General features: G+C 41.3%; 2 protein-coding genes across 3 annotated transcripts; one reads left to right on the forward strand and one right to left on the reverse strand.

Moving 5' to 3' along the window:
- Nucleotides 1-612: 612 nt before the first annotated feature.
- otud1 (OTU deubiquitinase 1) lies at nucleotides 613-2771 on the reverse strand. The gene has a single exon (XM_028569523.1). It carries the CDS (start codon nucleotides 2595-2597, stop codon nucleotides 1173-1175), a length of 1425 nt encoding a protein of 474 aa, XP_028425324.1. The 5' UTR covers nucleotides 2598-2771; the 3' UTR covers nucleotides 613-1172.
- Nucleotides 2772-5182: 2411 nt separating this feature from the next.
- On the forward strand, nucleotides 5183-12467 carry tgif1 (TGFB-induced factor homeobox 1). Of its 2 annotated transcripts, none has more exons than XM_028569524.1 (3): nucleotides 5183-5456; nucleotides 9795-10024; nucleotides 10844-12467. In XM_028569524.1, the coding sequence occupies exons 1-3, from the start codon at nucleotides 5342-5344 to the stop codon at nucleotides 11510-11512; spliced, it is 1014 nt and encodes a 337-aa protein (XP_028425325.1). In that variant the 5' UTR covers nucleotides 5183-5341; the 3' UTR covers nucleotides 11513-12467. The 2 variants fall into 2 exon arrangements, with proteins under 2 accessions (XP_028425325.1, XP_028425326.1); XM_028569525.1 differs by lacking the exon at nucleotides 5183-5456 and adding an exon at nucleotides 7547-7983.
- Nucleotides 12468-14711: the final 2244 nt, after the last annotated feature.

The raw sequence follows: 14711 nt of genomic DNA on the forward strand, positions 1-14711 counted from the left end.
ACACTACCTGTTCAGCACCAAACAGCAGACAGTCAGAGTCCAGCTTGTAAGCCAGATATTTGCCTCAGAACAACACAGAGCTAAAAGTAAGAGAATATTGAACTTAATTTGCCAGTTGGCCAGAAACAGGACTTCAAATCAATGATAATGTTGCTCTCTAACTGCTGCATGTGTAAATAAGCAGGTGTATATACGTTCAGCATATGAACTTAAAAGGTGATGTGTCGATGTTGTCTCAGCTCGTTTCCGCTGCCACCAAGTTGCCAAAAAAAATCATTGTAAAAAAGTCATTGTAAAAAAATACAGTATGAAGGAAACCAAACAAAATAAATCCACAAACTACAGTGTCATTGTACTTTAGTGCTATATGGTGACAGTGCACTCTATAACTTATAGCTTTGACACAGATCCCTTGGGATCCGTGTACTGAGACCACAGTCACTAATATACTAAGTTTTAAAAGATGGATCCCCATCACAGGAATGTACAATTCTGAACCCAACATGATGTAGCTGGCATTATCATTCTGATACTGGATAACAATTTCTGTTGAAACGCGAGAGACAGCTAATGAAGCAATACGCATTAAATCAAACATGACATCACTGCAAATCAGGTTTCTTCAAAACTTTATTTTGAAATATTTTGTCAAAAGAACTGGAATAATTAAAAAGAACCGTTAAATTGTTCTCACAGACACTATTTAAACCCTCTGGACTTGTCGGATAGGACTTTTGTGCAAAAAGGAGTAGAAATACAGATATTAGACAGCAGCTATAGTGACAAATGGCAAACAAAGTGTCCCTGTAATTGGCAATGGTCTACAAAGCACAAATAGTACAGAAAAATAGCAAGTCTACAAATAAAAAGCAAATAAATACTCAAAAGCACTTCTATGTACAGTAACTGATCAGAATTAAAAAATTCCAATCATGTCAACATAACCCAAAACTATCAAAATGGACAGGCTCCCACACTTTTAGAAACCACTGCCACTAATTTGGCAAACCTGGCATATACAAAAACCAAAGTATGTGCACGGCACTTTCTTTCTCTCACGATATAAATCTTATAAAAATATAATTTCAAGCATGTAGAAACCAAACAGAATCAGTGGTTCTGCAGTCTAGTATCAGTGTGCATCCTTTAATTCTCAACATACAGTATTTCTTTCACACAGATCCATTTTGCTCTATGTACATTTTGGATAAAGAGGCTGCCATCGACTTTGCCAGGTCCTCATCTCGTTTCCTCTGCATTTGCGAGTGTCTGCACCAGTCCTCATACTCTGGGTTACAGAGACACATGTCTAGAAGGACGTCATAGTGACCATTGCTCAGCCAACTCAGCCAGATAGCCGCTTTGGAAGCATCGTCCTCCCCAAGATAGTGCACCATGGTGGAGACGGTGGGGCTCTCCAAACTCCCCCCTGTCGTCAGGTGAATGTTGACATTCAGGATCTGGCTCATGGCGAGAAGCTCCGGGTACCCCGCCCAGGCACCATCCTGCGCTGCGTTGATCAGGAACTCTCCTACGTCCCCTTCAATGATGTGGTTGAACTCTACCAAGTGGTCAGCGATGTGGTGCACCGTCTGCTCCCTCAGCTCCCTGTGCCTCGCCTGGTCCCCGTACGTGGCTTTGCACACAGCTCTGTACAGACAGTTGCCATCTGGAATGATGTGGTACCTGTATTTATGCCTCTCCTGAAGGTACTTGTTTTGTTTCTCCACTTCAGCCAGGTACCGGGTGACTTTATTGTTGGTTTCCTCTCTCTCTTGACATCTCTGTGGGGACTCCTGCAGAACGCTGAGCTCAAAGGCCCGTCTCTCATCTGATGCTGGAGCAGCTTTGCCACAGCTGAGATCACTAAAATCTCCCTTTATGAGGTCTTCAGGCTGATCTGCTCTGGAGGGAATTAGCTCCTCTTCATGTAATAAGTCCCATCCATTGTTTCTGAACGGGGCATTAGTCACTGAAACGGTATCATCCTCTCTTGAATTTCCAACCCCCCTCTTGTTTTCTTCAATTCTGGGTCTACAGATGCTGTTACTGTGGAAACGGGGATTTTCAACCAGCTCTGGGCAGTCAGGAAAAAGCGCATCCGTCCCATTTCTAAGATGATCTATCAAGTCCACAATCACATCTGAGTCACAGTCATCACAGAGAATACGTTTACCATGCTGTGAGTCTGGAGAGGGGGGTTTAGTCGTGGACTCCCTCATGACATGGACAGGCAGAGACCTCTCCACTCCATCAGGTCTGCGGATTAATATCTCAGCAGTCGACGTGAAGTAAACTGGCCTCATAGATGAAGCTTCGTAACATGAAAAAGCAGGCATGTTAGCGGAAGAAGCGGTCTCTCTCACCGGGTCCCCGTTGGTCGTTGAAGTTGCGCCTGGCTGTGTAAACTCTGGTTTATGGGCGTCAGGGGAGCTCGGTGTTGTCCCGTTTAAACGCTCAGATCCAGTCAATAAAGTTAATGTAACTTTGCGAGACGATCTCGGGTAGTGTGTCAGCGCACTGTTGTACAACTGCATTTTGAAGGAGTCCTTTATACTGAACGGCGCAGCCGGGCTGTTACGGAAAGATGACAACATCTAAAAATACCCTCCATGTCATCAACAACAGCAAAGTTGTAGGGAAGGTTTCCATGGTCCTGAGTCCTGGCACCATTACACACAGAGACGAGTAGACTGTCCACTTTAGCCTTCTTGCGTCATTTGCCGTTGGGGTGCCTCCCTAATTTTGGACTTCAAACTGTAACAAGACACTGCTTTAACAGTGTCAAGTCAGACAGAATAAAACAGATACGTCTTTCGTTTAAATGCTTCAAAATAAAATTCTTATCGACGAACATTTCATTACTGTTTATTTTATTTTTAAGAAATAGGCTAGGCTACAATATAGGCTATTTCAAAATGGACTTTGTGATAAGTAAAACAATAGCTACATAGTAGCCTAGTGTAACATATGCTGGACTGAAAAGATGTTTTAACATGTTAAGTTTGGCTCCAACTCATAAGATTAATGCATTTACAGTGCCTCTAAAAAATCTATTCAACCCCCTTGAAAGTTTGTATGTTTTAATGTTTTACAACAAAGTAGATTTAATGTGGCTTTATTTGACCCTGATCAACAGCAAAAGACCTCCAGAAAATGACCCAACTTGACTACAAAATTTAAATTGACTACAAAATACATGTTTGCAATTATATTATTGTTATCAATTGGATGTAGAAGTAACATAATAGAGATCACTTGGGTTGTCAATAATAATAATAATAAAAAATTGAATTTATATAGCGCTTTTCAAAGTCAAGAGGTTTCAATTGACTTTTCATAGGCACTAAGATTCCTGTGCATGAAAAACAGTTTGCACACTTTACTTGCACATAAACATAATAATATAATAATATGTATTCTGTTATGTGTGTCTCTACTCTTTGCATTTGTTTGTGTGCATGTTATGTTTCTAATATTATGACTATTATTATTATTATTATTATTATTATTATTATTATTATTATTATGAGTATTGTCATTATATAAAAACAGAAGTGCACACGACTTAACATTTACTGGGATGAATAACTTGGATCATGATCATCTTTTTTAAAATAACTTGTAAATAGCTAATCAAACCATAGATGACTGGTACTAGAATCAACAGATAATGACAACTTTATTTTGAAGTCAAAGTAGCCCAATGTCCGGTATGGTTCATGCTGTTGGTATGTGCTAGACGCAGCTCTCCACTTTCAGGGCCTGACTAAAGCAGTGCGTCAATGTTTAACCAGTCGACATATGTAAAGGTTTGGATGTTTCAGTCAAATATGTTGAGTGTTAGTATGTTACACAAAAAGAAAAGAAAAAAAGGTCTACTTTAACGTATTACTGTCATACACACAGTGTCTCTGACAAGAAAATAAATACTTCCTATACTGCTTAACTTAGTTCCACATAGAGTAGTGTGGTTGAAGTTATCTCCAAGCAAATTAAAATCTTTCAGAAAAAATGTAAAGTGAAAAATGACAAAGGTACTATCTAGGTTTGTGAAGTATGAAAATAACATTCAACATTATCTGAATTGGCCTACACACAACACCTCTCTTTTCACACCATAAAAAATGAACCAAACTAAAGCTTACAACATCGAGAAAAAACGTTGAATTGAACTTTTTGAATTTTTTGGGCCTGCCAAATAAAAAAAAAAGTCCTTCTGCAAGCACTACAATTAGGTCCACTGTATTTAAAAATGGTAAAATTATTTTTATGTTTTCATGGGATGATTATGATAATTACTATAATTAATAATGATTGGGATAGTAGGTACACAGTACAGGCTATAATAATGTAACTGGCTGATATTGACTTAGCCTGAAGGCAGGCTGCTGCATGCCTAACCTGCTCATGTCTATTTTTAACACTGACTGTTTCAGCTTGTCCGATTGAAACTGAATCACACTACTTATGTTTGGTAAGAGTGCTTAATATAGTATATTACCTCAGTGACGTCAGTTACAACCAGTGACGGACTGGTAATCTGGCATTTGGGCAGATGCCAGAGGGGCCGCGGGCCCTCATGGGCCGTTTGGGCCGGCCGGCCAATCAGAGAGCCGCATGATTGTCACAGCCATGCGGCCACTTAATTGTAAACTGCGGCCCATATAATTTCTCTCGGCCCCCTTTCAAGCATCAATAACAAAGTTATTTTGCTAAACGATAACCAAATGTATACAAATCCCTAAACACCTGTTGGTTGCGAAATCTGATTTGTATTTATACCACATATGAGTCTCTGAATATCACAGTCACGGTTACCCTCTACAGTCACGAACTTTTACATCAGTCTGTATTGTTTTGTAGCAAAATTACTTATTCAGATCAGATGTTCAAAAACGTAAACGTGCATGGTTTGAAATAAACAAATCTACCTGCATTTCTTTTATTTGAATATTTGTTTGCAAAAGTTAAAATGAAGCAATGCCTTCTGGGAATTTCAAGACGGAATCAAGTAGAGCCGAGTAGACCGCGTCTGCGTGTCTATGGTCTGCGTCAGTGTGGTGGTTGGAAGTTGTTGACAAAAAAATGAATCAAGGCATCAAGCGACACAAGGGGGGGGAATAGAAAAAGAGAGAGAAATATAAGAGAGCACTGTTGGCTGACGTTGAAAAATGCTGCAAACTGACTAATTTGTTTTTAAACTCAAGTGCAGCTTCAACTAGCAAAATACAGCTAGCATGTTAGCGCTATATCTGAGCCAGCACACCAGGGAGAGAGACAGGACAGTGAGGAATATGAGGAAGAACAAAACGAGCAAGAGGAGGATGAAGAGATAGACATGGATAACGAATCTATGGGACTAACCAACACAGAACAACAAGCGTGCTGTGGGTATGAATGTGGATTACCAGAAGCAACAGAGATGGAGACCAATGCTGCAGGAGGGAGTGTAGGTACAGTAAGTTTGGCTACTTCAGAATATTATATTATTATGGAGTGGCTGGCTCTGATAATTTATTCTTTTTTTTTTTTTTATAAGTCTATGTTTTGGTGCAGTTGTTTATAGCATGGGAGTTTATGTTCACCATCATTGGGGCTATCAAAAGTGCGTGTTCTTGTGGGCCGCTGGTGGGTGAAAATGCCAGGGCCGTTTTTTGTTTCCAGTCCGTCACTGGTTACAACTGCAGCTTTAAAGTAAATCTATAATAAAAAAAAAAAAAAGATGAACTATTAATAGGCTATATGATTAAGTTAGACAGCATTTGAATTTCTAATTGTTTTGTCAAACACAGCCTATAAAATAACATCAAGCATGTTGACATTTTTTTTTTAAACAAACTTTTTTTTTTCTTCTTTAACAAACGTTGAACCGGGGTCGCATAGCAGTAGCCTACAGCTACCACCCAAGGGGGTAAGCTTCGCTTCAGAACTCAAGCCATCATGGCGCCATTTTGTTGCTAACTGGCCATCACCTCCTGTTAGCATTCCGCTGACTGCCATTTTTTTTTTACGTCACTTGACTGCGAATAACTTTACATCTGAAGCGTTTAAAGACTCTATTTGTCCGTTGTTTAGTTCCAAAGATACACGACAATGTATAAAAGGCTCCATTACCTTGTACCTCACTTTATGGCTCCGTAGCAGACGTTTTTGTAAAAATAGGCTAACGATTGTGTCATAACCAAGTGACTTACTGTTGCATAGTAGAGGAATTACCGTATAGTACAGGAGAAGCTCGCAGGCAGTTTCGACTTACATGAGATGTTTAGGTTTAATTACTAATGTTAACTAGCATGTTAGTGATCAATAATTAGCCTGTGCCCATGTTATCTCCTTACATACACCTACAGTCTCCATATCTGTAAGATTGGGAATGATTGAGATTTCTCTTGGCACAGCTACCAGAAGACTTACAACTTTCAGACACGTTTCTCACGTCACATTCTCTCAGTTGGAGGCTGCGCAGTAAAGCTGGCCATCACCGGAAAAGTGCTTCTAATAGCCTTCACTGGTCTCCGTCCAGAGCAACGGGGTCTATTGGTCCATTATATACTGTCTATGCTACCACCAGAGGAGGTCCGAGGACCTTATGTTTATCAAGAGATGTTCCATTCAAGTAAAGTACCACTCATACACACACGGGGGCGCCATTTAGCTTCACATGGAGAAATGAAATCTGGAACAAATGCATGCAAAGAGGCGATGCTACAGCAGCTGTCGCAAGATTGTGCACCGCATACAAATGAGCGCATTGATCGTTTCCTTCGCTGTACTGTTGTCTTTAGTAACCTGAACTGGTGCACTAACCTCCAGCTGGTACATGGCTCAACATCCCCATATTACACCAACGTATTAGACCTACTGGTTTTACACATTTTCTCATTCCCGCGAGAAATTGGAGCTACATTCCTTTACATAATCATAATATTTTAAAGGAAATTGCACAAAAACCACAGGAAAAAACGTGATTCAGTCCCTACAGGGATACAACATAATGAGCTAGTGACAACATGGAGGGAAAAGTGCAGTCGGCTGGTAAACAGCTTTTGGAGGTATAGCTACTTGACATAGCCGATCGGTTCCATGTTGTTATAAACGATGATATGGTACAATATGAATTTTAAGCTCATACGCACTAATAGGCTATTTCATATAGAAAGCAATTTAATGCCACGGCTAATTCTGCACAATGTGTCATAGAAAATAACCTAACAAAGGAGATAAATACACAATGTGCGGTTTTGTCACTAAACTTCTAACACCGCAAGGCATAATCTGCACAATTTTTTTTTTTTATAAAAAGGTATAGCCTGTAGCAATACTGTTGTGACTTTTTAAATCGGGGTTGTTATTTGTGTGAGATGTTACCACGAGGTCCGCAGTGCTGTCGCTCTCCACCAGCCTGTTGTTGTTGTTGTTGTTGTCAGCATTCTGACTGCCCGCCTAAATCAACGCCTTTTTCTGCGGTTCATAATTTAATATAGGCTACAAGGTGTTGGTGTTTGTTTGGCTATCTTAGGGGGTCTGTTGTCTGACTGCGGCAGTAATAGCTTAGCGAGACTGTAGGCTATCCATGTCAGTGGAACAAGCCATGCTGATGTCAGAGATTTCTCCTCTGCACTCCACGGTGGGAGGATCTCTGTGCGTTGAGTCACGCAGCTGTCAAAGATAGCTGTCACCCAGTTTCAGGATCAAACACACAGTCAATGAGAAAAGGGCTTTGAGCCGAAGGGACGCAGAGATCTCAGGTAACCCCCCCCCCTTACGTCTCCAAACAAGGGCGACCAGAAGAGAAAACTATTTAAAAAAAAAGGGGGAAAGAAGCGAGTTTGGATGAATAAGGATTTTCGGATATTCGGATACACGCTGGGGATATCTGGAGAAAAGAAGAAAAACACTGCACTAACACAAAGACAATTTTCTTCTGCGCTTGGCGAGGAAAAAGTGGGCATTTTCGGAACAAGATGAAGACGAAAAAGGGTAGGTTGGATGCTTTTGAGAAAAATAAAGTCAAAATTAGTTTAGATAACCGGAGGCAGCGTAAAGACGGATTAACAGAGCGATTTCCCTCATATGCAAACCATGCAGTCTATTGTTTCCTTTCCAGACATGACAGGGGGCTTTTTCTGCCATGTGCTGGCGCGATGTCAAAAGTCAATATAGCTTAAGTTTGTACATTATTTGTGTTCTTCTACATATGTTTTATTCAAGTTTTGACACAAGAACACACGGCTGTTTCGCCATGTTTTGTTTTTCTTGTCACGGTGTAATTAGGCTAACTTCAGAGCTCACATAAAATGTCAAAACCGAATCAAACGAGGCTTGCTTTTAGTTTGAATACAATTTAAGTGACGGACGCTACATTTGTGTCGAAGTTTGAAAAAAGTGATGGTACAAGTCAAAGTTTGGCGACTGTTGTGAGTTTAACCGTTTGAGGCGTTACATTTTTACAACGTGCAAGCTTTTAAGAAAATCGATATCTAGCATCTTTCGAACTATCGACCACGGACCGAAACACCCTCAGCACCTTTTTTTTATTTTATTTTTTAAATTGTATCTTAATCCAAATTGGGGGCTAATGTTCATCCTGACCTCATTTGTGGGAAGTTGCTGTTGCCTTGTTCATGGACCTCGTGGTGCAGCGCGCACACACAATAGGAAACCTCTTACAAGTTGTTTTAAACTGACAAAACCAGCGTCTTAATGACTTTAAAACGTATTTTCTGCTCACTCTGTTAAACTATGGTATTTCGGAGAGAGTTGCGTGTATGGTGAACTCAATGTTTGCGTGTAGAAACTTTTGAATTGCATACAAAGAACCACGCAGCCCTAGATTCTTTTGTTTAGTCTGGAGACGCTGATTTGCAACAGGTCTCCCCTCCCCCTTCCCCTCTCTCAGCCTACGTAATTACCTCATCCTGTTGGCCGCTCAGACTCAGGAACTTTCTTACTCCTTTCCCACTGCTTCAAAGCAGTCTGCATAGGGAAGTGGATTAGATATACTCTGAATCTTATTGCTGTATTTGCATAATGGCGTCTGGGCGGCATGCATAGTAAGCTGCTGGTATCCATGTGTAAATAGTCACAAACATTATGAGCAAAAACATGCTCTTTTTTTATATTTATGACTTGTGTCTATTAGACCCTAACTTTTTTTTTTACTATAATGTAACATATGGTGAAAACGACACTTAAAAACTGACTAAAATCTTATCAAAGTTGTAATGGTTCATAAGAAGGTCCTGCCCCCCCCCCCATCCCCCCTTCAGTGTAATTCAAAGGCCCAAATCCTCTTTGATCATGATTGACTTTGATTAGACATGCCTAAAACGCCAAATTAAATAGGAAAGTACTCTGTAATCTTTGCAAAAACACTGCTGCCTTTCTTCAAAACAAAATCTCTCTTTTTATACAGGGATTGTTCTTGTGGTCAGCCCAGTGTACTTTACTTATCCAAGCATGCAAGGTGTGCTCCCTTAGACCTGACTTGTATTTGTCCAGGCAGGTTTTATAACTGACACAGCATCAGGCCAGCCTTTGTGACGTCCCCCCCCTTCATCCCTCCCTCACTCCCTCCTACTCCTCACACCCTCCCTCTCTCCCTATATGAATCATATGGCTGAACTTGACAGCTGGCTTCTGACACATCAGCTGCCTCCCAGACAGCTTGTGTTTGGTGAACGGCTGCAGCAGAGCAGCTAGGAGACTGACAACAGGGTGGCTAACATAAGAGGATACATATTCTTTTGTGTCCTGTTCTCATTCGCCCTTTTTAATCCTTGCTTGCGCAGGTTTGATGATGCTGTCAGGGAGTGAGACTGATGACGAGGACAGCGTGGACGCCCCTTTGGATTTGTCGTCCAGCTCGGGGAGCAACGGGAAGAGGAAACGGCGGGGGAATCTGCCCAAGGAGTCTGTTCAGATCCTCAGGGACTGGTTATATGAGCACCGTTACAACGCTTACCCCTCTGAGCAGGAGAAAGCCCTCCTGTCCAAGCAGACTCAGCTCTCCACACTACAGGTATGGACACAGATGTGACAACAAGAGAAGATTACCGGAGCTTTAGCGTCTAGTAAACCCGTAGAGTGTAAACAGACCACTGTAAAAAGTGAAGAGGAAGCAAGTGTCAGCTTGACGGAATCATTTCCTGTCTAGATGACAAACAAAACATGACACATAAACAGTGAATTGAAGGTCATTCAACCCGGCTTAGTGTTGCAACATTAAAGTCAGACAACGTGAGTAAACTCACTCCCTGTGTGCTGTGGGTTTGGCTGAGGCACTTGGACAGGAATTTCCCTCCCTCCAGCCCCTTTCCATCCCAGCTGTCTGGGAACAATGCAGAGTCATTTACATGGCTAGAGCTTCAAGTCTCTCCAAGCCAGTTACGACTAGCCTGGTGGACTGAGGGGAAAAAAGAAGAGAGATGACTGTGATTACTGCAGTGACAAAGGAGATTACTTTTTATTGAAGACTACTTGAAATGCAGGATTAAGAATTACAAACCAGACTTTTTAACGTTAATTTTTAGCTTCTCATACTTTGAGATGTTATAATCTTTTGTCTGTTTTTTTTTTTTTTTTTTTCATTTCTGCAGTGCTGAAATGACTTATAGAAAATGCTAATCGTGTGAAATACACAGCCTCTGGTATGAAGTAGTATGCGACGGGTGGTGTTTAGCCTTTCATTTTGATTTCTCTCCTGAAAACACAGGTGCAATCTGCACCTGTGGATAAGTGTACCAGCAGATTTTTTTGTTGTAAATTGCATGGCAGAAGATAAGTGAACCATGTAATGCAGCTTTCTCACAGCATGGATCTTTGTTGTGGTCTTCTCCAGGTGTGCAACTGGTTCATTAACGCACGGCGGCGACTTCTTCCAGAGATGCTGAGGAAAGATGGCAAAGACCCAAACCAGTTTACCATATCCAGAAAAGGTAGCAAAGCAGGCGACAGCTTCTCTGACAGCTCCCAGTCTCCAAAACACAGCAGCCCTGCAGCCGGTACGGAGGAGAGCTATGACAAACGTGTTCTCCACCCCTCCAGCTTCGAACCCGCCATACCCGGTGTCCTGAGGAAGGCAGCGTCCCCTTCCATACCCTCTCCAACCTCCTTGTCCCCCTCTCCAGGGCTCATGCCCACCCGGCCTTCTGTCATCTGTCACACCACTGTCTCCACAGCAATGCAGGCCAGCCCGACAGCCTCCCACCCCTCTGTGCCAGGAATGAACTGTGACAGGGCAGCTGAGCTGTTGCAGGCTGCACAGGTTCAGGCGCTGCTCAGGTGCCCAGATGAAGGGCCAGGCAGCCAGCCGCTCCCCACCACTACCACCATCCTCAGCAGCACCGGCATGGAGGGCAACCTGAGCCCCCGCAGCGGGCTGTTCAACACCCCTCCCCCCACCCCTCCAGACCTCACACAAGACTTCAGCGGCTTTCAGCTCCTGGTGGACGTGGCCCTCAAACGGGCTGCAGAGATGGAGCTGCAAGCCAAACAGCTGGTCTCCTAAAAGTGACAGAAGGAGGAGGAGAGGGAATATAGACTTGACTTTGTGTCTCGACTATGGAACTCCTGAGTTCAGTGACTTGTCTGCACGCAACAGAGAACAAATCCACATAAAGCCTGATCATTTCTATTTTTGGTATACCAATAAAATTGATGAGGATGTTTTTTTTATTGAAAAAAAAACTATCGAGGTGCCTTGGCTGTAAGTTGTTAATTCATTTCACATACATGCGTATGTATCTACATGTGTATCTTATTTGCACACAGGGACCAAAAATGTTATCAGAGAAATGCTGCCTGTCTTATGTCTTTCCATTATACTGTACATCATTTTAGAGAACGGAGAATGAACTAGAATCTTCACAGACCAATCGGTCGCGTCCACACGTTTACTGTTATACATTTCAGAGATCAGTTTATGATTGGTCTGCCTCATTTGTTTGCACACCAAAGGCAGAGGACAGTCATCTCAGTGTCTTAAACATACTTTGCTCTTAGCATCTATGACAAACTTATTCACTACTGTAGTAAATATTATGTGTTTTCATGAGTATAAGTATAGTTTTGATTTTACTTTTAGCTATTTTAAAAGAAAGAAAGAAACCTACTATGCTTTTTTTTTTTTTTTTTTTAATACTCTTTTGCCCACCAAGGGATATTCCAATAACCAATGTAGCAGGTTCTTAGTCCGAGCCTTCATCCCATTACTCAGCGAAAACGATGGCCAGTGGACTGGAAAATTAAACACTAAAGATGTCTTTTCTGCATTTGCTGTTTCATAACCTGACAAAGACAGCATTTTTGAAATCACCAAAAAGCATTTTCATGTATAATAGGACCATGTGTATAGTTAATGTGACATGATGCCCAATGATGTGATTTCTTTTCATACTGTGCAATGTTTGTGGCAAATAGGGGTCACATGGGATTTAAATAAAGTTTTGTTTTTCTACATCTCAGAATTGATCATTTGGTATGTTTCCCCCCCCCCTGCGGATCCCATTTAGATCATCACGCACAATCATACAGGCTGTATTCTTGTAAATCCTACTGAACTTTGTGAAGAGTACTGATTCATCTGTTAAGGATAAGGAGAGTGTATTGAGTCAGAATGTTCAGTAAATAAAGGAGAGAGAGCGGGAGGACAGAAATAGCAGAGCGTTCATGTCTTTCCACAGGCTACCGTTAGGCATTCAGAAACATTCCTGTGTGTGTGAGGTTTACAACAGCTCCTGCCAATTAGCATAATCCTGCATAAATTAACACGAGCAAACGGCAGACGTCAACAGTTTCTTGCCAACAGGGCTTTATGTGGGCCTGCATCTCAATAGATTCAATGTAAGTCAGCTTACAACTGAGTGCGCTGGCTCGTTCAAGGCTAGGAGGACAGCTGTTCCCTTCTGGTCCTGCTAAAGCTTCTCCATTGGCCTCAATAGGATTTGTTGTCTTTTTGCTGAGACAGCCACCCTTTTATTTATTACATGTTCTTCTCTGAAGCTTAACAATTGTCTATTTTTCTGATTTGAAAGGAATTAGAACCTTTACTGAGGTTGTTTCTTCTTTCATTAAGAAGAACCCAGGAACATTCATAACTCCCATCTTCACTAATCCGCTAGCTTGAATATGCGGTTGGATCAAAAAGCAAATATCAAAGTAATTACTTAATCATATTGTATTGGCTAAGCAGTGGCTGGAACATTGCACGAAATGTCAACAAATTTTTACAATGCATTTTGAGTTTTCCACCGTTTGTCGGATGTTGCTTGTCAGAAGTGACAGCTCTTGTGGGGGAGGTTGGGTCCAAACTTGGGGATGTAATCACTAATAAGGGTTTAAACAGACCTCCTGGCACACAGTGGGCAGTTGTAGCCCACCATGGTGGGCCATCTGAAAGGTAGACTGACCCTGGGCCAGACTATATACAAAGACGACACCCATTTCCGCAACCCCCTTTTTCACCCCCTCCCTTCTCTCTCCTGAACTCTGGCCACTGAGGTCAGCATGCCTCCCCTCTGCATGACTGATGTGTGAATGACGAATTACCAGAAGCTGCACGTACAGGAGCGTCAGGGCTAAACCAAGGCCAAAAGTGCTGTCTAATTATGGGGACCCACCCCTGCGGAAGGGGAATGCCCTAAAAACACACCATGCTGGCCTTGTAATCTGTTTAATTATATTCCAATTGAAAACACATGTGGACACCAGGAAAGAAATGAATGCAACACAATTATGGCAATGATATATTACTTTAATGCTGTTAAGAGCTCATACATGTGCCATAACATCAACAGTGTAATAACATTAATTACAAAATGTATATCTGCTTAATATGTTATTTGATTGGGTTTTTTAGTTTACATTTACATAGGGAAACATTCACTTATTTACAAATGTTTATTTGAATGTTTTTCTCTTAATATAACTACATCACAAGCTTCAGAATTGCTGGAGTGTCTTTTGAGTTTAGCAATTAACCACAATCCGACATTCTGGTTTCTATCTCCCTGTTATACGAGGAGTATTATAATGATATGTAATATAATAAAGATAAATAAGAAGTCAATCATTTGACAGACAATTCAGTTCAAATACAAGTTCCAAAGTAAAAAATACTAAAATGAGCTTCATCTACATAAAATGGCATTAACTTTGAGCTATTGTTACTTTTATGCATCCTCTCTAAACTTCATATCGACCAACTAAAGGAAATACAAATCATACTGTACGGTCACTTCATCACTTAAGTTCCTTCACAAACGTCTCTCAATGAAAACTTCAGGTAGTCGGTCAATAGGGACAAATAACAGGAATATATCCTTAACTATCGAATGGCACAAAACTTTGTCAGATCAATACAGAGAATCGGACTACACACCAAAGTCCTGCTATTCTGTTATCAAAACAACTATGTGATGGTAAACTGGCTCGGGATTGTCTCCACATTCAAGCAGCTGACAGAAATACCTTGTTACATTAAAGTAATTAGGGCTGAGATGTTCAGTAGGAACATCATTCAAAAAGATGGCATGAATACTATTCCTTTGTTTAAGATCATGGCCTATCCTGGTGACTTGTGTTATATACACTAAGAGACAAACCATGGGTCACATGAAGTCACACACACACACACACACACACACACACACACACACACACACACACACACACACACACACACACACACACACACACACACACACACA

The sequence above is a fragment of the Perca flavescens genome, chromosome 22, assembly GCF_004354835.1.
Source record: "Perca flavescens isolate YP-PL-M2 chromosome 22, PFLA_1.0, whole genome shotgun sequence".
Taxonomy (NCBI): domain Eukaryota; kingdom Metazoa; phylum Chordata; class Actinopteri; order Perciformes; family Percidae; genus Perca; species Perca flavescens.